This window comes from Eurosta solidaginis, chromosome 3, assembly GCF_040869045.1.
Source record: "Eurosta solidaginis isolate ZX-2024a chromosome 3, ASM4086904v1, whole genome shotgun sequence".
Lineage (NCBI taxonomy): Eukaryota > Metazoa > Arthropoda > Insecta > Diptera > Tephritidae > Eurosta > Eurosta solidaginis.
In genome coordinates this window covers 269,002,190-269,028,539 of record NC_090321.1, presented here as the reverse complement: position 1 = coordinate 269,028,539, position 26,350 = coordinate 269,002,190, and the positions used below count along the sequence as shown (strand labels likewise).

Genomic DNA, 26,350 nt, shown 5'->3' with positions numbered 1-26,350 from the left:
GTTAAAAGCTGATAATTTTAACTCTGAACTCTTTTCACGTAAATATATAGTTTATCGGCGAGATCGTGAATATAGAGTAGGTGGTGTCCTTATTGCTGTTGACTCGACGCTTCCATCTGAGTTGCTGCTATTGGACACCACAAATGACATTGAATTTATAGCAGTAAAGCTTGCCTTGCACAATTTTAGTTTGTTTATCTGCTGCTCGTATATACCGCCGCGATCGGATATACACGTTTATACATGTCATAGCACTGTTATTTGTAGTTTGTACTCGCAATTGCGAGACAAAGACCTCCTAGTAGTTCTTGGTGATTTCAATTTATCATCAGTAAATTGGATCAGTACCATCGACTCAAATTTTATGACTCCCACTACTCAGCACGAGTTTTTAAATAGCCTGCTAGATACATCTCTTCTCCAAATTAATAATATTTTAAATTCTAAAAGGAAAATCTTAGACTTAGTGTTTACAGATGACTCTGCGTGTATTACTCTAACCCGAACTCCCCCATTATCCCTTCCTGAAGACCCTCTTCATCCTACGCTTGAGATAGTACTGGATGTTGTTCAACCTGTGATGCTGTTCGAGTCTTTATGCGTGTACAGACGTTGAAACAGCGACTTCCTTGTTTTATAGTTCTCTTGACGCTTTCTTTGAAAGCTGTGTCCGTCTTCGTTATTCGAGTACCACCACGGGTAAACCACCTTGGTTCTCAAAGCAACTATTAAGACTTGATAATATTAAATCTAGACTCTATAAGAGTTTCAAAAGATCTGGTAAAGCTTTTAATTTTTCTAAATATTTAGTGGCGCGCTCCAATTTTCATCGTCTTAACCAGCAGTGTTATAAAGGTTATCATGTTGCAAATTCCAATTTACTAATAATCCTAAACGTTTCTACAGATTTGTTAATTCCAAAAGGAAAACTTCTGGTTTTCCATCTACTTTTATTTATGGGTGCAAAAACGCAAATTTTGATCACGAAATCGCAGATTTATTTGCTGAATTCTTTAAATCAACCTATTCATCCCAATGTGTCCAGTCTAATCTATATCCATATTGCTTGGAAAGTTCTAATAATATTTTAAACCCATTTATTGATAAAGATACTGTTCTTAATAATCTTCTTGCTTTGAAACCGATATCTGCACCGAGGCCAGATGGTGTTCCTAGCTGTGTACTTAAGTACTGTGCTGTCAGCTTATCAGAGCCTATCTTTAAATTATTTAAACTGTCTCTGGAATCTGCATCATTCCCATCTATTTGGAAACAATCGTTTATTATACCTAGCAGGCTAATGTTGAGAACTACAGAGGCATAGCTAAGCTCTCAGCTATCCCTAAAACTTTTGAGCATATAATTACATACCAGCTTTAATACCTGTGTAGATCTTTAATATCACCTTGTCAACATGGTTTTGTGCATCGGAGATCAACTACTACCAACTTGCTTGAATTTACGTCTTTTGTTATGAATGGTTTTTTAGATTGCAAACAAACAGATGTAATTTACATCGACTTTAGTAAAGCATTTGACTCTGTTAATCACGAGCTCTTAGTTCACAAACTTAATCTTCTGGGTTTTCCAGCGTCTTTATTAAGTTGGATTTCAAGTTATCTTGAAAATAGGACTCAGCGAGTCTTCTTCAACAACAATCTTTCAAAGTCGTTTGATGTAACTTCTGGCGTGCCCCAGGATAGCCATTTGGGTCCATTACTCTTTACCCTGTTCATTAACGACTTACCAAGGGTTATATTACATTCTAGAGTTTTTATTTATGCAGATGATGTAAAACTCTGTTACACATAACTGCCTTCGATCTGATTTTTAGAAGGATCCCATGGTAAGTGGTTTAAAGCGAAAGGCAAAAATTGTTTCTGGACCGATTCCAGCTTGTTAGAATGAATATGATAACGCGGATTCCAAATTATTGAAGCATATTCCAAACTAGATCTGACCAATTATATAAAGAGTTTTTGTAACGTATGGGTCATTAAATTCTTTAGACCAACGTTTAACGAAAGCCAAAGTACCTTTAGCGCTATTCACGCAAGATTCAATATGAAGTTTAAAATCGAGTTTTGGGTCCATTGTAACGCCTAAATCAATAAAAAAAGTGACAGCTGTCAAAGAGTGAAGACGTGTTTTTTACTGCTCTTATTCTTTTATTGTTTTTGCGTTTAATTTATCGTTTTGCTTGCTATAAACAATGGATGATTCCTGTGGAAAGTGCAATAAAGGTTTCGGTAGATCTGATTCTATGATTGTCCCATGTAGTGGCTATGACGTGAACCTGATGAAATCTAACCATAATATTCGGTACCTGTGCCCAGACTGTGCTAATGGGCCTGGAAAACTCTGTAAACTATTTGAGTCTGTGATTGCTACACAAAAAAGTGGGTTAGAAGCACTGATGACTGCCTTTGAAATTAAATTCAAAGATTTGGCCGCGCAAATTGATACTCTAAAAGCTAATATGAACATAGTGCCGTTGCATTACAACAACGAAACCAATAAAAGTAATGTGACTGACAATAATGGTGCAAAAAATAGCAAAACAACACGAAAATAATAATCTTAATACGGCTTTATTAGCCGCAGAAATAAATGCCCTAAAGATAGATGTAGTTAGCTCTCGTACTTTTAGTGCTAAAAGCAATCATAATATTAATTGTGATAGTTGTCGCTCTGCAGATGTCGATTTCTTGGCATTCTCGCCTTTGCCCAGTACCTCACGCACTCTCCCTACTGCACATCTGGCTACAAATACAGACAATACTAATACTGCCGCGATCAGTAGTCCGCCGTCAATTAACCATGCTACTAATACGGTTGAATATATTTCTGCTGCTCCGTCTGCAGGGCCTGCTGCTGTTTCTACTGACGGCTGCCCTGTCTCTCCGGCTGCGTCCCGACGAATAGACTCTGCAGACATCATTGGCATAACTGCTGCCGGCATTTTGGGCCAAGATCTTAATCATTTGGCCTCCATTTCAACACAGCCTGCTGTTTTTCAGAATGTTCGATGATAAGTGACAGCCCTTCCGCCTCGTAAAGTGATCTTTGTATCAAGGTTGCATGCATCACTATCGGAAGAAGACATTTCTAATTATACCTGCACTAAGCTTGGAGTTGAAAATAGTGGCATCAATGTCTTCAAGTTTACTTTTAAATATGCGAGAGACATATCTTCCTTCAAAATATCGGTTCCTGATAAATATTTTGATAAGGTACTGGATACTTCCTTTTGGCCGACTCATTCTGTGGTTCATGTATACTCTAAAAAGCATGTCAATACGTCAAAAAAACTAAGAGACCTGTGCTGTGAGAGCAGCACATACCTTGACAGCTGTCTACCGTCCTGTTCAAAAGGTCAGGGAGTTGATAATATTTCCATAAATGCCACCCAAAAGCAATTGAGTGTCTACTTTCAAAATGTCTCCGGAATGCGAACTAAGTCTAACGTAATGTACAATATGAGTTCGCTTGTGGACTATGACGTGTTCGTTCTTATTGAAACCTGGCTAAATCCTGAGTTCCTTAATGCTGAGTTTTTTTGACTCTAACCTGTACACTGTCTATCGCAAGGATCGCGATTTTTCCAAAACTGGACTCTCTAGAGGCGGTGGAGTTTTAATTGCCATACGCCGGCACATCAACTCGTCGCTTGTGGAGCTGAAGGATCAAGACTCGCTTTTGGACCAACTGTGTGTCTCAGTTCGCGGCATCTCTGAAATGTTTATCTGTGTGTCATACATTCCACCGTCTAGTCTAGACTCACTTTATAAGTCTCATGTAGATAATATTACTGATTTAGTTCGTTCTTGTGATAGTGGTAACTTTTGCATTTTGGGTGACTTTAAGTTACCTAATATTGAATGGTCTTACGTCGATAATAACTACTCATTGGTTCCGAACAATGTAAACACCACTTCTGAGATTTACCTTATTGACAGTTTCTCACGTGTTAGTCTTTCTCAGATCAACGGCTTCACCAATCAGCTGTCGAGAATTCTTGATCTTGTCTTTCTTAATGATAATTTTAGCTGTACGGTCACCGAATGCCTGGAACCGTTGTCGTGCTCTGGTTTGCACCACATTCCGCTTATCCTCGAAGTAGAATTCTATAACTTCGAAAGTATTGGAACTCTGAATGAGGATCTGAAGCGGTGTTACAGAATACCATGGTATACTAGAAAACTAAAGAGGCTTAAGAATCAGAGAAATAGGTTTTACAAAAAGTTAAAGGCCACTAAGCTAATGGCGTATAAAGAAAAATACCTGCGTTATTCCAAATCATTCAAAGCGTTAGGCAAGAGGCTCCATGGTAACTATGTTCGTAATTTTGAATCCGACATTAAGGAAAACCCTAGGGCATTCTGGACTTATGTAAATTCCAAAAAACAATGCTCAAGTATCCCTGCCTCAGTCATCTATAATTCTGAGCATGCTTCATCAACAGCTGAAGCGGCCAATCTTTTTGCAGCCTTCTTCTGCTCCAATTTCGTTACGCCACCGAAAGACCCGCAGGAGTTGCCTACTGTGGTTGACAGTCCCATTAACTTTGGTGCGCTGACTCTATCAATTGAAGATATGGTCGATGGAATCCAGAATATTAAATCATCTACCCATACTGATATTGACGGCTTATCTTTTGAAAAATTGTTTGGCTCTGGCATTTCCCCTCCTTTTAATTTTGAACAAATCTTTAGAGTGCGGCGAATTTATTTATGCGTGGATCAGCCCTATTTTCAAGTCTGGTAGCAAGAACAATGTCGCGAATTATAGGCCCATTGCAAAATTATCATCGGTTTCAAAATTATTCGAGTACATTGTGACACAAAAAATGTACTTTGCTGTTAAACCTCTAATCACTGAAAATCAGCATGGTTTTATGGCCGGTAGATCCACTGTAACTAACCTATCTATCTTCTCTGATTTTTGCATATCCTCTTTTAATGACCGTTGTCAAGTTGATACTGTGTACACCGACTTCTCAAAAGCATTTGATAAAGTTAGTCATTCTAACCTGATTTCTAAATTGACTCGCGTGGGCTTCCACTCGATGTTTTTATCGTGAATTAAATCATACCTCCACCAGCGTAGCTGTGTTGTGGTTATAGACAATAACTCTTCAAACACATTCACAGCCACCTCCGGGGTGCCTCAAGGTAGCATACTTGGCCCATTACTTTTTGTAATTTTTATAAACGATATTTCCACCTGCTTCCACCACTCTAATTTTCTATTATACGCTGATGACCTAAAGATTTTTAATACCATCGCAAACTCAGACGACGTGATTAAAATGCAATCTGATTTAGATAACGTTGCTGTTTGGTGTCGTGCCAATAACTTGCCACTAAATGTTAGCAAATGCTTTCTTGTAAGCTTTTCTAAATCACATGGCCTCATTCCCACTTCCTACTCTCTCGATGGTACCCACCTCTCAACTCTTAACGAGATAAAGCACTTGGGTGTTGTCTTCAATTCGAAATTTTCTTTCACGACTCATATACTCTACTATTGCTAAGGCGTATTCACTTCTGGCTTTTATTAGGCGTTCCTGCACGGACTTCACGGATCCCTACACCCTCAAGTTATTGTTCACTGCACTAGTTCGTTCGTAGCTGGAATATGCCTGTTTTATTTGGAGGCCGTATCATGAATGTCATATTGTTAGGCTTGAACGTGTGCAGAAAGCGTTTGTTCGGTTCGCGCTGCGCTCGATGAACTTTTCTGAACCGATTTCATCTTATAAATCCAGGTGCTCACTTATCAAATTAGAGTCCCTGGAATGCAGAAGAACTGTCCTATCGCTCACGTTTGTTTATGACATCATTAATTTGGTAGTAGATGCACCTTGTCTCCTCCGATTCCATATCCCTATAAGGCCTCTTCGTAATATACCTATTTTCTATACGGATTGTGTCCGAACCCTCTATGCCTCAAACGCACCTTTGCTTAGAGCTATGACCGACTTTAATCGCATCTCTGATTCTTCATTTTGCTCTTTCTAAGTTTACTTTTAAAACAATACTTACTGATATCTTTTCAAACAGATAAATGTGCTGGTCAATCTCTTCATAGCATGTAAGTTTTATTGTGTCTATACTCAACTTATGTACTATACTATTAAATAATCATCTAATTTTAATTTAACATTGTTATCTAGTCTGTAAGGGCTTTAAATGCCATAGACTGAAATAAAGAAATATGAAAATTAGTGACTTGCTTGATTACATAGTCGCCAATAACATAATCATGGGATTGGAAGGACTTCCTTGTAAAATACATGAACTTACATTTAGGGAGGTTTAGTGACATGGCGTTTACATTACACCAGTCACCAAGACTATTCAGATCAGCCTGAAGACATGCCCTATCCACGGGTGAGCGGATAGGCATTACAAGTTTGACATCATCAGCGTACATCAACGGCTTGCAGCTCTTCAAAACACTAGGAAGGTCATTAATGAACAACAGGAACAAAACCGGACCAAGATGGCTGCCTTGAGAAACACCAGAAGTTACGTTTATGAACCGAGACCAACAATTATTAAATATAACTGTTTGTTTTCTTTCCTTCACATAAGAAGAAACCCAAGATAGAAGCAAAGGAGGAAATCCTAACCGATCAAGTTTGAATAAAAGTATAGAATGAGAAACTTTATCAAATGCCTTACTAAAATCAGTATAAATAACATCAACTTCACAATTAGTCTTAAAACTGTTGGATACAAAACTTGTAAACTCGAGCAAGTTGGACACCGTTAATTTGCCCTTGCAAAAGCCTTGTTGTGAAAAGTATGAAGATACTCTAAAAGCAATCTGTTTTGTGATAATCAATTCAAATAGCTTAAGAATAGTGTTGAGTTTGGCTATTCCTCTATAATTTATAACACACGTTCTGCTTCCATTTTTATGCAGTGGTATAATGAATGGTTCTTTCCACTTCTTGGGGAATACCCCTTGCTTCAGGGACGCATTAAAGAAACAGGCTAGAAGTCGATATAAGTATCGAGCACAAAATTTCAGCACTACCGACGGAATTTGATCCGGACCACTAGAGTAAGAAATTTTTAGATTTTCCAGATGAGTTAAAACATCATCAGTACATATATATGGGACTGCCTGGGAATTCAGAGGAGACAATCTGAAAGGATAATTCGATAGCGGGTAATCATAGGTGTTTGAATAATTAGATTCGGAGAAATCCGCAAACATGTTAGCAATTTCGAAGCTATCGTTGGAAATCTGATCATTTAGCTTCATTGTAGAAGAAAACCCTTTTATCTTCCTTTTTGAATTAACAAAGCTGTAAAACGACTAAGGATTGACGCGGTATAGTCAGTCATTGATCCAGAAAGTTTGTAACGTTTGAATGAACGCGTCTTCTGATTTTTCAGGCGTTTCAATTCTTTAGTTCTCCAAGCCGATTATGATATAGCAGTGGTTTCGGACGTAGGTATGCATTTTTTAAATATTCCGTATAATACATTATTAAAATGGGATATACTCTCATCAATATCCCCATCGTACTCAGGCCAATTTATTCTCGATACTTCGAGCATTACTTTAGACCAATTGGATTTTCTAAACAGAAACCGGTGAGGGGTCTTTCGCACTACACGTTGGAGGAACGCTCAGATAAATTATGAGATTCCATAAACATCGCGAGAGCAGGATGATACACATCTTCAGGCAGGGCAAGGGGATCGCATCGATTTACAAAACAATTTGAATCGTCTGAGAAAATTAAATCCAAGCATTTACCGAATTTATTCTGAATGTTGTTAACTTGGAAAAGTCCAACATCTGCAAACTCGTTTAGGAAATCATAGTGGATAGCGCGATAAAACTCCATGACACACATGGCAGATTAAAATCGCCAAGTACAGTGACAGAATCACAGGCCCTGGCAGTGCTGCACACAGATTTTACTATTGAGGAATGATTCAAATATAAGGAAATGTCAGATTGTGGGGCAATGTAGTTGGCTATATTTGTAGGTTGAGGAAAGTTTTACTCTCACACAAAGAAGCTCAGCATCCTCAAAGTCAGGAAAATGTAGTTCCTCCGCGGAAAACCTAGTGTGAACGGCAATTAACACACCTCCACCAGCTCTGGCCAGTCGGTCTTTTCTAAACACTTGAAACGAACTCGATAAAACTTCAGCACTAAAAACTGTTGGTTTTATCCAAGTCTCAGTAAAAACGAGTACATCATAAGAACTCTCATGACTCAGTAGAAAAATTTCCGTTAGTTTGGTATTCAACCCCCTTACGTTCTGATATACTAAGTGAGATATTATTTACGTTTGATAAGACATAATTTAAGTTTGTACCACTTCTGGAGTGTTGCCTGGCAAGTTTTTTGATGCATTTAAAGTAGCGCGGTCACGGTTCGACTTTCTAGTAAACAAATGCACCACAGTGTTTCGGCCAGAAAGTAGAATCGAGTGCCCTATCAAAAAATTTGTCAGGAACTAAGAATCTGAATGAAGAGATATCTCTCCCAGACTTAAAATTAAACTTATAAACATTAATATTGCTGTTAAGTTCAACATCAAGCTTGGAGCATACGTAGTTAGATATATCAGCTTCCGTCAGCGATGCATGGAGTCGTGATACAAAAATGGACCTACGGGGGGAACAGCAGTCACCTCCCTAGGAGCACCAGTTTCTAAAGCAACCGATTCAAAAACAGGGGCTGTGATTAGGGCTGCGAGTGCGGTTGTTGTTGCAGCAGTCGAATCCTTACCAGAAATGTGTTGAATAGCAGGAACAATAACATTAACAGGAACATTCACAGCATCAGACTCATCAGCATTAACAGAATTAGTGCTGTTCCCAAGAGCATTCGCTTTGTTTTTCGAAGCTTGGGTCTTGTTCTTACTAGACATTGCAGTCGAGTAATTAGCAGTATCATCAGCATTAGCAGTCATTTGCTACAGTAGATTTAGATTTATTAACAATTTCAGCTGGAGCCGCGAGCTGTTGTGTGTAAGACATATTACTCTTTTCATTATCTGAGTTAGCAGTAGAAAGCAATTTAGACGATAGCCCACCGTTATTAACAGCAGTATTAACACTTGCAAAGACAGGTGATCGGTCGAAAAAATGGCATTGCACACACTGTTGAACGGGGAGAACAAAAGACGGCGACAACGACACATGTGTAAGCGCGCAACTATTAATATCGTAATGTTTAAATTTTACATCAATTGCAAGCAAGGCAGATTCCAGGCCAATTTTATGTGATGCTAAGACGGTGTCATATGCCTTACAAAGCTTGTCATAGGCATTTAAGCATTCCGTGCACACGTAACTGAGATGCCGGTTGTTAGCTAGCAATTCTACATGGTATGTAGACATGTTGCCTTCACAGCATGTACGATGGAAGAATTTTATACAATAGCCACCGCATGGCACAATTAGAGTCTCACTTCGGCCAAAACTCTTATCAGACTTAGCACAGAAACTATCCATTGCACCAATATTGGCAGAAAAAACAGAAAACCAGGTTAAACAAAATATAGTTTGCAGAGCGATAACACAACACGTCCGTACGGCACGACTGTTCGATATATGGTCATATGATGACCCTTATTTCACAGATACTTTATACCTCGCTGGTACGTCCTATTCTATTATCGAGTACTGTAAATGTGTTTGGTCTCCAATCTATCAAATCCATGTTGATCGGATTGAGTCCGTCCAGAGACGGTTTTTAATTTTTGCATTACGAGGTCTCAACTGTGAATCACGTACTCATCTTCCACAATACAGGATTTGCCATCTCTAGAGAATCGTAGAGTATAACTTGGCATTATGTTCATTCACAAGCTCATCATTGGCGTGATTGACTCCCCCGACCTAATCAATCCACTAAATTTTGCGGTTCCTGCTAGGGCGTTCAGACATTTTGTGCCCTTTCATTTACCTCTTTGCCGGCAAAACTTTGCTAGAAACAGTCCCCTGCGTCATTGGTGCTCGCGGTACAATAATTTGTATAACTGCATTGGCCTTGAATATTCGTTTGCCGCTTTACATACTGCTATACTCTTATGTTTAGCCTGATATTTTATTTTTATTTTTTCTTATACAATGTGATGTCAAATGTTTATAACATACTAATTTTCTATGTACCTTTTTTAAATTTTTTAATATTAAGAATGGATCTGTATTTACATATATATCTGTCTATTAGAATAATTAATCGACCGCTTTGTGTTTGCGTCGACTTTAAATAAATAAATTAAATTATATTAAATTAAATTAAAACTTTATTTATAGATTTGGATTCCAAATAAGAGCGAAAAAGGGACCAGTACATAAAAACAACAATTAGAAATAATATATATGATTCTTGATATTCCAATAGAAAAAATAGGTATTATCTTCAACTTTGGCACATTGCTTCTGTAGCGCTGACTCAATTTGAATAAAAAAAAAAACTTAAAAATGGGCGTGGCAACACCGATACTGTCTCCGTAAAAAACCAGGTTTAAATCTTTCTCTCTAATTTTTAATGCCGAACTTAATTAAATAATTTTTTAAGGTATCTATAAATAAGTCTTCCTACCGTTTTGCCGAAAAGAAACAAAGCTCATCAGAAAGATGCAATAGGGGCCCGGGCGAAAGAGTAATAACACCCGCCTACAAGAGAAATACATATTTCTAAAGAGACATAAGGCCCGAGGGCACATCACAAACGCTATCCTACAGGTTAAACCTAACTTATCTGGATATTGTGAAAATAGCCCTTAGTCAATTTATGGATTGGGATATCATTTTTTAAGGGTACCGATTTGATTTATTTTGTTTCACCATTAGCTTTGGTATGTTCAGTTCAATGTGGTCATATTGAATAGTTCCGGAAATGGTCGGGCTAGTACCTTAATAGTTCTTGTTGCCACAAGGTACCACATCTATATCCAGAAAGAACCATCACCATCAAACAAACAAACTCCTCAACAAGAATGCCTGTAGTTTCATATTGCAAATTCTGAAAACGGGTTATGGTTTCAGCCAACATACATACCAGATTTACATACTATGTGCGCATATTTTTGCGACCCCCAAGTGTATACTTTCGGTTGTCATATATATACTTTTCTATGTACATATGTTCACATTTTGACTATTTTATGCAGTTAATCCTAATAATGTTCAAATATCCATTTGAAACCATTACTGCCCAAGTGTATAAGAAAACAAATTAGTATAAACTATAATAAAATGAGGTTATTTTCTTCCAAGATATTTTCAATTTCGATCAATACTTAATTTCAACGGCTGCACATCTCGTTGTGTAAATTTCTTAATTAAATACTTTAACATAATATTTATACCACCAAAACTTCTTGGCCTTATATAAAAACTGAAATCAGAGAATTTTTTCTGTATACGCGTATGCTGCATTTTTTAAAATGGCGTCGATGGTGAAGATCCCAAAGCTTGTTAAACAAGTTATGTATATTTTGCTTTAGAAATATTTAAAAACTAGTATTAATCACTCACCGTTAATAAAACAGCAATAATGGAATTTGATTTACAATTCTTGAGCAAGAATTTTTATTTTTCACTAATTATTGACGGAGCCAGTCACAGAAGAATTTTTCACATCCACAGAGTTGCCAAATTTAATTGGTTTTAACAAAATGTTACCATCTTTGAATTTTCCATGCATGCTGCCAACTGTACACATTTCTGTTCACTTAAAAACAAATCTCACTACATACCATCTGTCGCTCGACAGCATGCATTTATGCGCGATACTTTTCTTAAAGGAAAATGCACACGAGGCGTAGCTTCATAGACGCGTACAAAATGTGACATATACTTTCGAGCGTCTCTACTAAAAACAAACAATTATTGAAAAAAATAAATAATTAAATTTCTGCATGTATATACGTCCCCGAAACCAAAGGAAAAGAGTGATTTTCTAGTTTTCAACACGTTTTAGCCTTTCAATCGCTTCAAAAATGTCTAACCAATCTTTTGTGGTGTTTGATACTCTTTTTCGCTTTGATAATATAAACAAACACCTTGTTCTTCCTTTTTTTCAAGCTTATGTACGCTCAGCGACCAACACAGCACACCATTCAAGTAAATGTGTTCGACATCAAAGCGTACATATTTCGCATGCAGCGTCTAAGACTCGTACCCTGCAAAAATTGTTGGATTACGTGTTCCATTTTCTTCATGTTGGAGTACTCTAACAATACTCCTTTGCAATGCGTTTGCGGTCCACCATCAGCCGATCATTGCTCGTTTTTTAACGACCGTGATCATGACACAATGACGATCGAACAGAGTTGCTAAAAGTAAAATATTGCATACAAATAACTGATAATAAAATTTTATTATGGCAACTCTGATAAAATGCAACCGCGCACTGGTTTTATGTATACATACTATAGTATAGAGAAATATTAGTTTCTTTATTCACACAAATGCTAAATAACGTAAGAATATTCGTAGTAAAAAATATAAAAGTTGTATTGCCCCTCTTCATTTACCTTCATTTTAAATTAAATTCACTCCGATAATTCTTTCCGACACAATTCCTCTTTAATACTTTGGCATATGATCCTCCGTGGGTGCTCCATGGAGTACTACAGTAAAAGTACTTTGGAAAGTACTCTCACGTATGTACTCTATGGAATACTCACAAACAAAGCGAGAGTGGGATCACCTACTCCTCTCCTAGGACACCGCAATGTTAATTGGAGCACATTTTTTGTATGAATACAGATTAGTTTTGGAATACTCCTATCCCAAAGGAGTATTCCTTACATTATTTATGGAGTACTCGCTTTTTTTGAAGGGTAGCCTCATGTGCACCTTGCCCAAAAGACACGTTCTAGACGCTGCATAGGAAATATGTACGCTTTGATGTCGAGCACATATATTTGAATGGAGAGCGGGTTTTTTGGCTTTTTCGGGAAAATATTTAGCAAAAGAAAACTTCTATCCGCTTTCGTATTTGCGTTCCTAGTTCAAAATTTTACCGTTTGACACCTCCCAAGATATTTGGACATATATTAGCACCTGCCAGCAAAACATTACACAAACTTTATGGAGCGGCCATTTGTTATAACTTTCTATGTGTTTTCAATGCTTTGACAGCGCCCAAAGCTAGCACGATCATAGTGTGCGTCATGTTTTCCACATCGAAACGATTCCTTTCGTCCGTCCATTAGGAATTTAGTAATGAAACCACTCGCTGTTTTTGTTGTTGTTGTTCTTGTTGTACCGATAAGGTTACTCCCCGAAGGCTTTGGGGAGTGTTATCGATGTGATGGTCATTTGCTGGATACAGATCCGACATGCTCCGGTAACACAGCACCATTAGGGTGCTAGCCCCAACATCTCGGGAACGATTTATATGGCCACATCAAACCTTCAGGCCATCCCTCCCTCCCTCGCCAGAGCCTCGTCTGTTAGTGAAACAGGATTCGCCACGGATAGGTGAGGTTGACAATTGGGTTTGGAGAAGCTATATATTGCGCTGGCAAACTGAAACGGTTGCGCAACACAGCCCCTCGAATCTGGTATTTTAGTCGCCTCTTACAACAAATTACAGGACGGGGTTGAAGAAACTGATTGCAATTTGAGCAATTATATAAAGAAAGTACTCGCTCACAGTTAGCGGTATGAGCTGGAATGGAAAAAAAAGAACTGAGCGATTTTCAAAATCTGAAAAAAAAAACCACATTCGGATTCGCACAAAGAGGATATATATCTATCCTCTTTGCTTCTATACATTTTGCTTCTAGAACATATTATTTTTGCGCAGAACACTTTTCTGCGTTGGAGGCCTTCGGCCGCGTTTATAAAAAATAACCCTGGGCTACGCCATGCCAAGTCCGGGTGTGTGGTACACCCGTGGCTACCGCCACGGTGAGGCACACATTTTTTTTGTGGGTAAAAACACAACAACAACCACATGAAAATATCCAACTTCAACTGCAAATGTCTCCGGACAGAGATATAATTTTTCTTTTCCGCCTTCGGATTATTGTTCTCGAGATATATCCGCGCAAAACACTTATGTTTACAATTTTTTTTGTGGGTTCAACAAAATCATCAAAATTACAACAACCGCATGAAATCTTTCAAAATTTATTTTGCAAAGATCTCTTGAGACCCAAAATTTTTTACCTCCGCTTTCGGATTCGCGATCCTGGATCCAAAACGCGTCTTTCGGCACCCCTCTTGATATTTTTGGACGTGTATTAAGAGTGTCATGCTGCCGTATAGAATTACCAATTATATTACAGTTTGTTATATTTCTGTTATGAAAACAAAACCAAAATAACAAAATTTAAATGTGAGAGAAGTGAGAAATTTAAAATTTTTTGAAACGCCATTTCGGTTCTCACCGGTTTTACCTTGTAATATTTATACCATAGTGGTGGATATCTATACCGATAAATTCTAAATTCAACGCGATGTGTTTTGGCCTTAACAAGTGGACACCCAAAACATGATCGAAAATTGCTCGAAGTCAAAAGAACACGTCTTTTTTCGGTCGATTACCTACATAGTGAAGTTATCTACTTTTTGTGTTATTTATTAAATTTATTTTTGGGATTCCAATAGAAATATCCACAATAAAAACCAAACAACAATGCGTAAATATCACCAATTAACGCTTGTTTTAATATCTTGCATAAGCGTGATTGTGTTGTTTACATACAAAATGGAAAACTCTCGTTTGAAAGATGTTTTAACTGCGGTCAACTTTTTTAGTCGCAAGGATGCAGAAGAATTACGTTTGGTCAATAACTTTACATCACTTAATGAGGGCAAAATTGATTTCAATCGTCCCATGCCAGTTTGGCAGCTAATAGGAAATGCCTTCCATGCATACGCTTCATATTGGCAGCGCAACGAACTAGTTTCTTCCGGGGGCGATGTATTAACATTGGTTACCGGCAAAAGTGGCGCTGTTGTGAACTTTCGATGTAGCGCGTACTACAATGATGGGCGGTTAGTACAAGGCAAATTTCGATTTCGGCATTTAAATCAGCAAAAGAAACAAATGGGAAACCTTTCGACTACTACATATACAAATTATATATTTTATTGTCGTCTCAAAAATGATTTCGGCGAACCCAAAAGCATTGTTTATAACGATTTCAGTGAAAGTGACAATGCTGAGCACAAACAACGATTACGTCTTTTAAAAAAAGGGAAATCTGATAATATGCCACAAATACAATTAGCAGCTTGTATTGATCTGGTATCTTTTAATATGAGCAGCGATTTTGGACGCAGTGATGTGAAAATATTGGAGTTCTTCTTACATCATTATGTTCTTGGAATCAATCAATTTATAGTTTATAATGGTGATGAATTGTCGGAAGGACTTTTACAAAAGTTAAGAACGCATACAAATTTGCAAATAGAATTACTCCCATTCAACTTTCCATTTACAAGTAACAATGTGAAGGCTGATGATTTGCGTGAACTACTTAAAACAGATTGTTTGCTACGTAGCATGCATAAAACCAAATTCGTTATAGTATTAGAACCGAACGAATTTTTATTTATGAATACCAAATCAAAGGAAGATCATTCTGTGATGTCTTCATTACACAGGGACAGTCCTAATAGTAATGCATTTGTATTGCAAACATATTCAGTTTGTATGGATTCAAAAAATAATTTTTTAACAAATAATACCTTTTACGATCCAGATGTACTACAACCACATAATATATACATTTATAAACCTTTGGTGCCTACCACAGCGGCATCTACAAGTGGTACTGCTAATTTAGCACCATCTTTAGCCTTCGCTCATAGGTACATTGACTGTGTACATATAGGCAAAGATGGCTTGCATAGATGGGATAACGCGCTGCGTCAACATTTCATGAATAGAATAAATGAAATCAGATTAGGAGTTAAGGAGTTAATGTATGTATAAATGTTTTTTTTTTGTTTTTTAGATTAGCAATATACAATTTAATATTTAATTTATTAAGAACATATAGATAGCTGACTGACAAATCAGTTCTGCTTCCAGTTTAAAAATGTCGTATGTTGTAAAAGCGATTGTTCAACACATGGGCGTTTCACTTGTCATGTAGATCATGACAAGAACAACAACATGTCATGTAGATCATCGTCGTAGAGAAAGGGAGGCAAAGGGGTTTTAAGTAAATTTGTATTGAAATGCATTCAAAGGGAAGTTCCTACAACGAAACAACATATCAGCCATGTGCAGGATTGAATAAGAGTTCAGTTTGTTTAGATTCATGAGCTACATAACTTCACGGTATGAAAGTTGTGCAGCTCATAAAATTTCAAGAGGCAGAACGTCAGATGAGTTCATAAATTAGTGCTTCTTTCGACAAGGAGCACGCCAAAATTGTCCATCTTAGAAGTGTATAGTGTTAATGAAGGCTCTGGATAGGTCAGTTTGTAAAACGACACTATGTTGTCATGGACGAAAATCTAACTGCCTCACAAAAACCGGTCCAATTGGTCGTAGATGAGTTGAAGACTTTGTACCTCAGGATGTCGAAACTTCCCTACCCAAATATTTGATTAGTTTGCTTACTCTTATAAGAGCACTCGTCAATGGTGTACGTAAAATGAAGTCGATTTTTAAATCTTTTTGGAATAGTCTTAGACACTTGTTATATATACTTGCTTATATATATACATTGCACCAAAGTATGTATGGACTTATCCTTTGTAAGACAAAAATACGAACAAATGCAGCTTTATATTATGAAATATTGTATAGAAATAAAAATACGAAATACTCACTTAATTGAAATGTAGTTTTTTTTTGCACAAGCAAAAACTTGCAATTTCATCATATGTAGGTATATATTGCCATATATTTTTGTTTTTATTAAGTATACATATATCATGCAATATTTGCGTATTAAAAATGATTTTACAAATACAATGAATTCAGCTGAGTTCCCATGCTACATACATCTCCATCGAAAAATTGTGTACAATAATTCAGTTCAATCGTTGCATTATACACGCATTTTTTAGACCAGCAGTTTCAATAGTTGCCTCTTCATCTGTGAGTTCACGTGTAGGAAATGATGACACCAATCGAAAGTTTCCGTTCGAATATTGCGGTCTTGCGCTGCAAAAATAAAAGAAATCTTCGTAAAAATCTGGATGTGTGATTTTGATATTTTCTTAATTACTTCGATATATAGCGTATTATGTCGGCAACAGTGTGACTCAAATTAAATTGTGCTGTTAAGCGTGAACCATCAGCTAAGCGTATCTGCAATGTTGTTGTTGGTTGTGAAGCATCAAGATTAATCTTATCTTTAGCAGTATTTTCAACATCTTTATTAGCACCAGGCTTGGAAGTTGCGCCGCTTTGAGATGCTGTTGCTGCTTCATCACTCGGTCCTGTTGCACATACAATATTCGGTGTGGGACTAAATAAAGAATGCATATTAAAAATCTGTAGAATACCTAAATAAAAAATTCTCTGCAACTATTTTGTGATAGTTCAATAAAACGAAAGAATAATGAAGAGAATGGAATAAATTGGAAATTCGTGTTGCATCAACTACTGTTGAATTAATTAATTACCTTCCCAAAGTATGACCGGAGCCTTTAAATTTAGGCATGGTTGATTTTCTTTTATAATCCTCGTGACGATGATCCTCAACATCAACATTAACCAACCAACCCATTTCCAGTAGTTCATGTGGTATTTCACTATACATGGACATAAACAGAAATAAGTAAAAAAGATATAATAAAAAAAAAATGGTAACGTTTTACAAGAGTGCAACACCTAATTTATATCAAAAAACGTATCAAAGGGCGCGTTTCGATACCTTCTTTTGATATCGCCTTTGAATAGTTTTTGATAAAAATTAGGTGGTGCGTCTATAAAATATTACCTAAAAAATAATCTAGATCTAAAGGTTTACCCGCGCATCACAGTTTCCAAAAACTCTTTGTTATCCGGATCATCATAAAGACGCAATTCGCCATCGTCAATAGAAAATCCTTGACTCCACAATTTTAATACTACCACGGGTTTTTTTTCTTCCTTTGCATTATTGCCATCTGCTCGTTGTTGTGGTGTAACAATAGAATGATCTGTATCGGTCATGCCCAGTCGCACGCCTTGTCCCCAATGTACAGCACCAGATGATGTTGACGGGCCCGTTGATGTGCCTGCCGATTCCCCAGTGCTGTGCTCATGAGCCATGCGAAACATATCAGTTAATTGCTCGCGAAAATTTTTACGTTTTGGTGGACCTAAAACTTGCTGGCCAGAACGCTCCGAACCGCCAGCATAAAATGCTTGTCCTTCTTCTTCGGTTGGTGATCGTTTGGACATATCATTTAGGGTTGCAACTCTAAAAATAGTAGAAAGATTTTAACACTTTTTTTTTATATAAATAATATGCAAATTTTTCCTACTTTGGCCTTTCAGTGCTCTTTCTGGTAAAACTATCTGTAGGTGCTTCATGTCGTATGCGACCACTCGAATTTGCTGGTACCGCCTCTTCAGTTGCCCCACCTGAATTTCTGTCATTCGGTTGCTCTTCACCTCCACTATCACCATCCACCTGATTTCCAAGAAAATTGGAAAGTGCATCCTTAAACAGAAAATATTTATCGGAGTTATCTTGGATAGAGATTTGTGCTTTTTTACTACCTCTAATGACCAATTAGAGCTGGCTAAATAAAATCTGGCAACATTTTCATCTCCTCCGCTTATCTCTATAAACTGTGCAATCAATTCATCATTATCAGACATCTTTTCAGAGCTCAAAACTTATTTATTTTTTGTAATGACGATTACAATAAGTAAAACAATGATTTCACAGATTTAACTAATTAAAGATGAACAAAGATAGTCGATAGTAGAGCTGGATTTCGATTCGATTCTTAATCGATCTTTTATTTTAGAAATGTAGGTTCGATTTTTTTTTTTAATTCGTTCGATTCTTTTGGGCATCGAAGTTTTTACACTATCACCACTATTACCATAATACAAAAAAGAAGGTAGTTCCACTTAAAATTTTTTGACATATTTGGGGATTTTTGAAGTTTCATAAAGTCAGTTGTTTTGCCATAAGCGTTGCCTTACCGTTACTGTTTAAGGCGAATTTGTGGTTTTCGAGATGGAAATTTCCTTTAGGATGAAAACAAATTATAATCTGAGACAATAATAATATGCTTTAGCACGATTTATGTACATATATATCGATTGAGAATACAGTAAAACATGGAATTTTATTAAAAAATAGAGGATAATGACTCAATTTCTGCTTTATGCTGATGATCTCAAGATCTATTCTGAGATCAGTTGTTATAATGATGTCGTTGTTCTTCAATCTGAGATTAATAAGCTTTATATCTGGTGTGTTAAGAACCGTCTTTTCCTTAATATAAATAAGTGCCACACTGTGACGTATGGTAAACTGCTGAGGCCACTTCATACCTCCTATCATATTGCAGAAAACTTTCTTCGAACGACTCTTGAAGTTAAAGATTTGGGTGTACACTTCAATTCAAAGTTTAATTTTATCACTCACGTCAGCTTCACAATTTCTAAGGCGCTTTCACTGCTTGCTTTTGTCAGACGCCATTCCGCAAACTTCTCTGACCCCTACACACTCAAAGTTTTATATACGTCCTTTGTGCGGTCCTAACTTGAGTATGCGGCTTTCATTTGGCGGCCCTACCACGCAGTTCACATCAACCGCCTGGAGTGGGTTCAAAAAATCTTTATGCCATTTGCGCTTATTTCATTACGTTTCTCTGAACCGATCGCGTCCTATGAGTCTCGATGCCAACTAATATCCTTACTATCCCTAAACAATCGCAGAATTATTTTGGCCTCGTAGTTCATTTTCGGTCTTTTCACAGGCAAAATAGACTGCGCGCTGCTTCTTGAAAGACTATGCTTAAATACTCCCTGTAGAAACCTCCGCCACTTTGAAATCTTTTTCATAGGGCTGAGTAGAACTGTTTATAACTCAAAAGCGCCTATTAACAGAGCCCTATCAGAAATTAATTGCTTCTCAAGTGTTTTGGAAATTGATTTCTCCGACTCAAAATACGCTTTTCAATTTAAACTAAAAAATTACTTAATCTGTAATAATATAAATTATTTTTGCTAGTTTTCTCCATAGCTTAATATAAGCTGGTCTCTGTAATTAAGTCATAAGTGTCTGTATTAAACATTTGTTACTAGACTAAATAAATAAATAGATAAATATCTTTATGGCAGCTTGGCCCCTAGACAGAAAAAAAAAAAATACACGAAAAATCATGTTGTTCTAGCATGGCCCTATTATCATGCCTCTAAAGTGGATATTTCTTAGGTCATGTTGAGAAAAAGTGTACCTCCAAAGTCTGCACATCTATGTCAATGCTAAAAGGGCACATAATGTGTATAAGCGGGCTGCCCCAAGGTGACCCTTGGTACAACGGGCAAAAACACTCTTATAACTAGTGGCTAACCTGCAGGTTAATGTTCTCCCTAAAAAATGGTTTAATAATTCCCTCCTTAAGCGCAACACTTGAATTATTCAATAAATAAAATAATAAAAAATGTGGACTTGTGGCCAATTTATCAAGAAATTGCGGTGTTGGTTTATAATGACCTCCTTTGGGCAATCAATTGACAAACGTGTATGTTTTGTCAAAATGTTCTGAGCAAACGGATCGAAGTATGCAAAGCAGGGAATATAACCTTCTTAAGTGTCCGTACATGTTTCTTCCACCAAAACAATTTTCGGCAGCTTGAAAAGCTTATTAAAAACCTTTTTTTCTAGGCCGAAATTTCGTATTAAGATATTCCCAAGGCATGGGGCGCATTTTTTTTCTTTTTTATTTAAAATAACTATGAAAGTAATTTAGTCGTATTCGTTAATATGAAATCCATCAAAATTAGAAAAATTCGTAAAATTTTTAAATCTGGTAGCTTGTGTTTGGTGAAATTGTCATTGTCCCCGCAAAAGTCGAGTGGCTAACGTCACACTAAATGGAACTACCTCAATTTTTTGTATCATGCTATCTACTTTACGGATGCATGACGAAATACATATTCTGTAATTTTTGTTTTTATAAATTTAGCTTTATTGTGTTGGTGACTTCGAGAGAAAGGAGAAAGATGAAGAAATTTCACTTCTGGTAAGCAATATATTGAACATGTGTTTATCTATTTTGTGGTATGATATTGTGTTCAGTACGAAATGAAAGTGAGTGAAGGGGAATTCAATCTTATAAGTAATCCAAAGATTCGCAGATCTGTTGTCTGCAAGTATTTTAGTTAAGTGCAGGGCGATTCTGCGAAATGTAAATCGAACGGAAAAAATGCAAAACAGGTGGAAATACAACCAATTTGTCAAATCACTTGAAGCGGTCACATCGAACGTTGATGGAAATGTCTTCATCAACAGCTCTTACAGCGCCGACACATAAGCTTTTCATATAGATGAGTTTAACACATGCTTATGCATTATGAGTAGATTGCATGTATTTTAATAGAGAATGGTAGAATGAGCGACACTAGCGCCATCTGATATTGAAAAGTAGCCAAATCCCAAATTTTATTCCGAGCAAATCATAAGAAGAAGAAGTTGACATTTGCTTTGGCTAAGGGTGTTGGCACACGTTGCAAGTGAAATTATTTTTCCCACTGGTTGGTAAATTTTCTAACATTTTTCACAATTAAAAACTGCAATATAACAATCGATTACGACACAAAATATGTTAGCAAGTATTTTTGTTGTATATGGAGAATGTTTAGAACAGTTCTTCGCGAAATTTTGTATGTGAATAGGCAAGGTGTAATAAACTTCAATTGCCAAGTCTGAAGTTCCTTCATATTTACAAACGCAACATCTTGGTTGACTGTGGCGATGTTATTGGAATGAATAAGCTTGTGTTAAACGCATCTATGTGAAAAATGTCATTGTACCGCGGCCTTTTAGAATCCTTTTTTGAACCTAATACCTATATAACACCACTTTATTTTCGTGTATTTTTTCTTGTATTTTATCTTCAATTTTTTCTCGCACTCCCTCCTAATACGGCTTGAGTACTGGTGTAAGTGTTTAAACTATATTTCAAAAAACTAACGAAATACAAGGAAAATACAATCTAGTTCATTAGAAAAAAAACGAGCAAGTTTGTATTTCGATAGGTTTTTTTGACATTCTGCCATTTTTTCTTTATTATTTTCTACCACATGAAAATTTTGTTCTTAGTTTGAAAATTTGGTGCATAAAAACACAATTAAAATCAACTTTCTTGGTAAAAAAGTGAACCAATAGAGAACGAAACAATTTTCGCTTGTTATTTGCATCGTTTTTATTGTTAAAAGTGTTAATGTAAAAATAAAATGTAAAACATAAACAAAAACATGTCAAACTCACTAATTTTGGGGGAATAGTGGTCTCGCTTTTTCATGATAGAAATTGTTTTTGTGTTTTGAAGTTCTGATAAAGTTTCGTCAGTTTTTTTAGCTTGGAATCCAAGCAAAAATAAAATAGTGTCATATATGCTTAATAACATCAACATAGAGAAATCTCAGTCTGTAGATGAGTGAAAAAAAAAAAACAACTGGATTGTGCTTTGATTAGAATGATTGCCACAGATATGCAATCCTTTAGGAATGCCGAAGATAACGGTTTCAGATGTTTCACACAATGCTTGGATCCTCGGTACGTTTTGCCTTAACGAGTAACACTAAGAAACACACTTTTAACAAATATATAAAATCAATACTTTTTATGACATAGACACGAAAACAGAAGTGGCAATTTTTATGAAATTTCGTCAAATATGGAAAGTACTTCCATAAAGTTTTTACCTGAAACTACGCAAACCGTGACACAAATTGCCGTATGTTGTCAATTGAAAGTTCCGTATACCTCATTGTTTAAAAAGCTGCAAACGTATACTGAGAACATGTTAGCTTGCGTATGTAATAAATATTTCCTTTTTATATGATGCTGAACATAGATCGATTCTAATCCCGTAAACGAAGCGAGAACATTATACATATTGTAGTAATAAGTATTAAAGAAGAAAGGTTGGTTTCCCTACATTTTCAAATAAAAGATTCAAGAAAGCGCAAAAAGAATGTCATTTAGGTAAAGACTATACTAATTATCTCACTCCGATGAAAGGATCAAGTGAATACCCATGTGGCATTCCTTGATGCTTCCAATTCTGTCGGCAGGCACCGAAACGATAGAGAAACTGTTCAGCTTTATTTGTCGGGAAAAGTCGTGTAAATGGTTAAGTACGTAAGCAAGTACACTGTTAGGCAAGGTGCACACGAGGCTACGCGTCAGACGCTGCAGGCAAAATTTGTACGCTTTGATACCGAACACATGTATTTGAATGGAGAGCTGCATACGAGGCGTCAGCTGGATGAAAGCGACAAAGCATGAAATTTTCGTGTGGCTAAGCGTACATCAATGTTGGTCGCTGAGCGTACGTACGCTTGAAAAAAGGAAGAACAAGATGTTTGTTTACATTTTTTTGTATGCAAATTTGTGTAATTAGTTAAAAAATGTCATTTTAGTTAATAACAGTGCGTGAAAGGTATATTACCAAAGCGAAAAAGAGTATTAAACACCACAACAGCTTGGTTAGACATTGTTGAAGCGTTAAAAAGGCTAAAAAGTGTTGGAAACTAGAAATCACCCTTTTTTCTAGTCCGCGGTGGTTTGAAATTGCCTCTCATAATTTACAAAGGCACGGGGATGCAAACAACGTTTAATACCTATTTTCCTTTCGTTTCGGGGACGAATATTGCTGTAGAAATTAAATTTTTTATTTTTTCAATAATTGTTTGCTTTTTGTAGCGACGCTTGAAAGTAGCTTCGTGTGCAGATCTTGAGGCGTAGGGAAATTGTAGCTATACGAAATATCTTGTACGCGTCTATGACACGTAGCCTATGTGCACCTTGCCTTACAAAGAATAAGCAAAATTTAAATAAACATTGTTTGGTTCGATTTAATCGATTTTTTTTGGAATCGAATCGAAAAAATCGATTCTTAAAAAAGTTGAATCGAATCCAGCTCTAGTCGATAGTTGACAACGTTGATTATCATGGCGCAACGATACAAGGTGGCAGCATGGAACAGCTGATTATACCCTTTTTTTTATTTGATTTGATACATCAACTCCCGGTGCCGTACCATCTTGACATTTGTCCATCGAATTTACAAAAACAAAGTACATGGAATTTTTATTTATGTTTGTAGGTATGTCATCATGCTGCCACCTTGTATCATTCCGCTATGTTGATTATGAAAGGCCGGTGTTGCACACAAATCACACACAGAAGATTGCGCATTGACGAGTTCAAAATTGCTTCGTTCTGCGCAACTACGTCACACTTGACTGATTGAGCGAATGATAGAGAAAAAATCAAGAGCTAGAGGAAAATGACGTAAAAATTGCCCATAAAAACAGCTGAACTAATGTTTACATGCACAATCTTGTGTGTGTGATTTGTCATAATGATCCCTACAAAAACCCGTTAGATAGATGCCAGACTATTCGTTTTTACATATTAGGCTTATGGTGGTGCAATGCAATAAAGTCCGGGGATATATAACATCCGCGGGCGCTATTTCCTAAAAAAAAGGAGGTAGTCTCCTGCAACTTGCCAACTTGTTAAGGCTAGCATTTCGAATATTGTTGAGGACCCTAGCAGCGTCTAAAAAGACATCTAAGGCGTATTTCTTGTCTTTACCTTCGCGGTAAAAGCGTATGAAGTGTTTTTTTTTTTTTGATTTTGGGAATCGAATCTTCCAATTCCAGTTGGTGGCAAGAGGGCTTAATTGTCTCTTCGTATAAAGCTTGGTCTCACTACCCATCTACAGCCACAACTTAGAAATTACGCCCTTCCAAAATAATATGTGTACAAAATGTTTTCAATAACGTTTGATTTTTATTTTACATACAAAATAACATAACATATAAATACATTCATATTAATTAACATTTTAAGATGTACATATACTTAAGGTCAACGTGCTGCATTTGTCATACTTGGCATTATATCGTATCTAAAACTAAATTAATATTATAATTAATTATTTACGTCATTGTATTGTATTTTTATTTATTTCTTTTTTATTAAAATGAATAATCATTTACTATCTTTACCGCTCTGAAAAGAACAAAAATTAGAAAAATTCTGGTAAATAAAATTGAAAAAAAGTTTTAACAAATGTATTCCTTAAAATAGTATATTAAATGCTTTGTAGAACTACGAACATAATGTTACATTAAGGACACCTTAAATCAAAAGCCGGCACAACTAAAAATCAAATAAACGCGTAGCCTATTTGAGAGATGGGTAAAGTTCAAATATGAGCGATTTATTCAATATTTTCCAAATCTTTCCTGAATTTATTAATAATAGTGTTACGCCATTTCATCTTAAAATTATTTTAGTTTTGACCATTTATTTCTCAATTAGAACATTTTTTGAAATCTTCGATATGGAAAATGTGGGCGTCACTTGCTAGGCTCTTACTTCTCAAATAGCTAGCCGGTGCACCATTTTTTTTTTTTCAAATATATTGATTTTTACTAAAATTATTGTGCCCATATACAGACGGACGTATGTGTTTTCAATATTTTTTTGACATATACACGACCATATAGGTACATATATCTAGTATTTCTCCGATACCACATTTTACTCGACATCTGTTTATCAATCATTTAAGGCCTCCTGCGATTTACAACATCATCCGATGACGACATATTCACGTCCGAACGCTACGTTTTCTCAATGCAAACGTTGATTGATAGCCCGACACGCACACACAAAAATTCAGTCATTCTCGTTGTAAATCGCAGAAGACCTTTAAAAGCATCGTGCAAAGTAATCGATACCATAAAATCGCAGTTTATGATCTCTTATTGAAAATTTCCTAAAAATTTAATAATAATAAAAGCAAATGACAAAGATTTCAGCATCCCTGTTCCGAAAATTGTCATCGCTCAAAATAAGTATAGCCAATGTGCCATATAAAAGGCTTGCATGAAAAAGTACTAATCTACATTTGAACGTCCTCAATTGTTGATTAAACAATTGAAAGTTAAATATTATAAAAGCTCTTAAGTTCGTTCATATATTCTTCCTAGCGGTTTATGGTCAAATACTGTATACTGGTTTGTGAGTTTGCAAGTTGCTATAGTAATATACTATTTTTCTATATTTTCTAAGAAAAATGTTCTTCTAAACACAATAGCTTGTAATTACAGTCATTTAAAGTAGGCTGTATAGGTAGTTGCAGGTTTTTTGATAGCAAAGAAAATTAACTTTGAATACAAATCT

At 36.3% G+C, this 26,350-nt stretch overlaps 4 protein-coding genes across 10 annotated transcripts in view; 1 reads left to right on the top strand and 3 right to left on the bottom strand.

Moving 5' to 3' along the window:
* The window catches only part of nito (RNA-binding protein spenito), a 44,468-nt gene extending 32,821 nt beyond the window's left edge, over nt 1–11,647 (bottom strand). The window contains exon 1 of the mRNA XM_067776419.1: nt 11,529–11,647. The gene's annotated coding sequence lies outside the window, so the exon portion shown is untranslated. The remainder of the gene's footprint in view (nt 1–11,528) is intronic.
* A 2,860-nt stretch (nt 11,648–14,507) lies between these two features.
* On the top strand, nt 14,508–16,794 carry LOC137245552 (uncharacterized). Its single transcript, XM_067776417.1, has one exon. It carries the CDS (start codon nt 14,644–14,646, stop codon nt 15,946–15,948), a length of 1,305 nt encoding a protein of 434 aa, XP_067632518.1. The 5' UTR covers nt 14,508–14,643; the 3' UTR covers nt 15,949–16,794.
* Nucleotides 16,795–16,840: 46 nt separating this feature from the next.
* Nucleotides 16,841–18,879, bottom strand: p47 (NSFL1 cofactor p47). Its single transcript, XM_067776418.1, has 6 exons — nt 18,682–18,879; nt 18,444–18,622; nt 17,945–18,379; nt 17,598–17,726; nt 17,198–17,440; nt 16,841–17,133 (listed from the first exon to the last, which is right to left on the bottom strand). Exons 1-6 carry the CDS (start codon nt 18,781–18,783, stop codon nt 17,001–17,003), a joined length of 1,221 nt encoding a protein of 406 aa, XP_067632519.1. The 5' UTR covers nt 18,784–18,879; the 3' UTR covers nt 16,841–17,000.
* A 6,050-nt stretch (nt 18,880–24,929) lies between these two features.
* The window catches only part of Aldh-III (Aldehyde dehydrogenase type III), a 659,088-nt gene continuing 657,667 nt past the window's right edge, over nt 24,930–26,350 (bottom strand). For all 7 annotated transcript variants that reach the window (XR_010951341.1, XM_067776411.1, XM_067776412.1 and 4 more), the window contains one exon: nt 24,930–25,171. Coding sequence is in view for 6 of the 7 variants with exons in the window: in XM_067776411.1 (XP_067632512.1) it covers nt 25,151–25,171 (21 nt within the window). In the remaining variant the exon portion in view is untranslated. The remainder of the gene's footprint in view (nt 25,172–26,350) is intronic.

What these genes read in the sequence shown, in the direction of transcription:
- LOC137245552 (XM_067776417.1), top strand. Translation starts at nt 14,644, where the DNA reads ATGCGTAAATATCACCAATTAACGCTTGTTTTAATATCTTGCATAAGC.
- p47 (XM_067776418.1), bottom strand. Translation starts at nt 18,783, where the DNA reads ATGTCTGATAATGATGAATTGATTGCACAGTTTATAGAGATAAGCGGA. An exon ending in AAGAGCACTGAAAGGCCAAA is followed by an intron (nt 18,380 to 18,443) that starts GTAGGAAAAATT and finishes TACTATTTTTAG; the next exon opens with AGTTGCAACCCTAAATGATA. An exon ending in TTGGAAACTGTGATGCGCGG is followed by an intron (nt 17,727 to 17,944) that starts GTAAACCTTTAG and finishes GTCCATGTATAG; the next exon opens with TGAAATACCACATGAACTAC.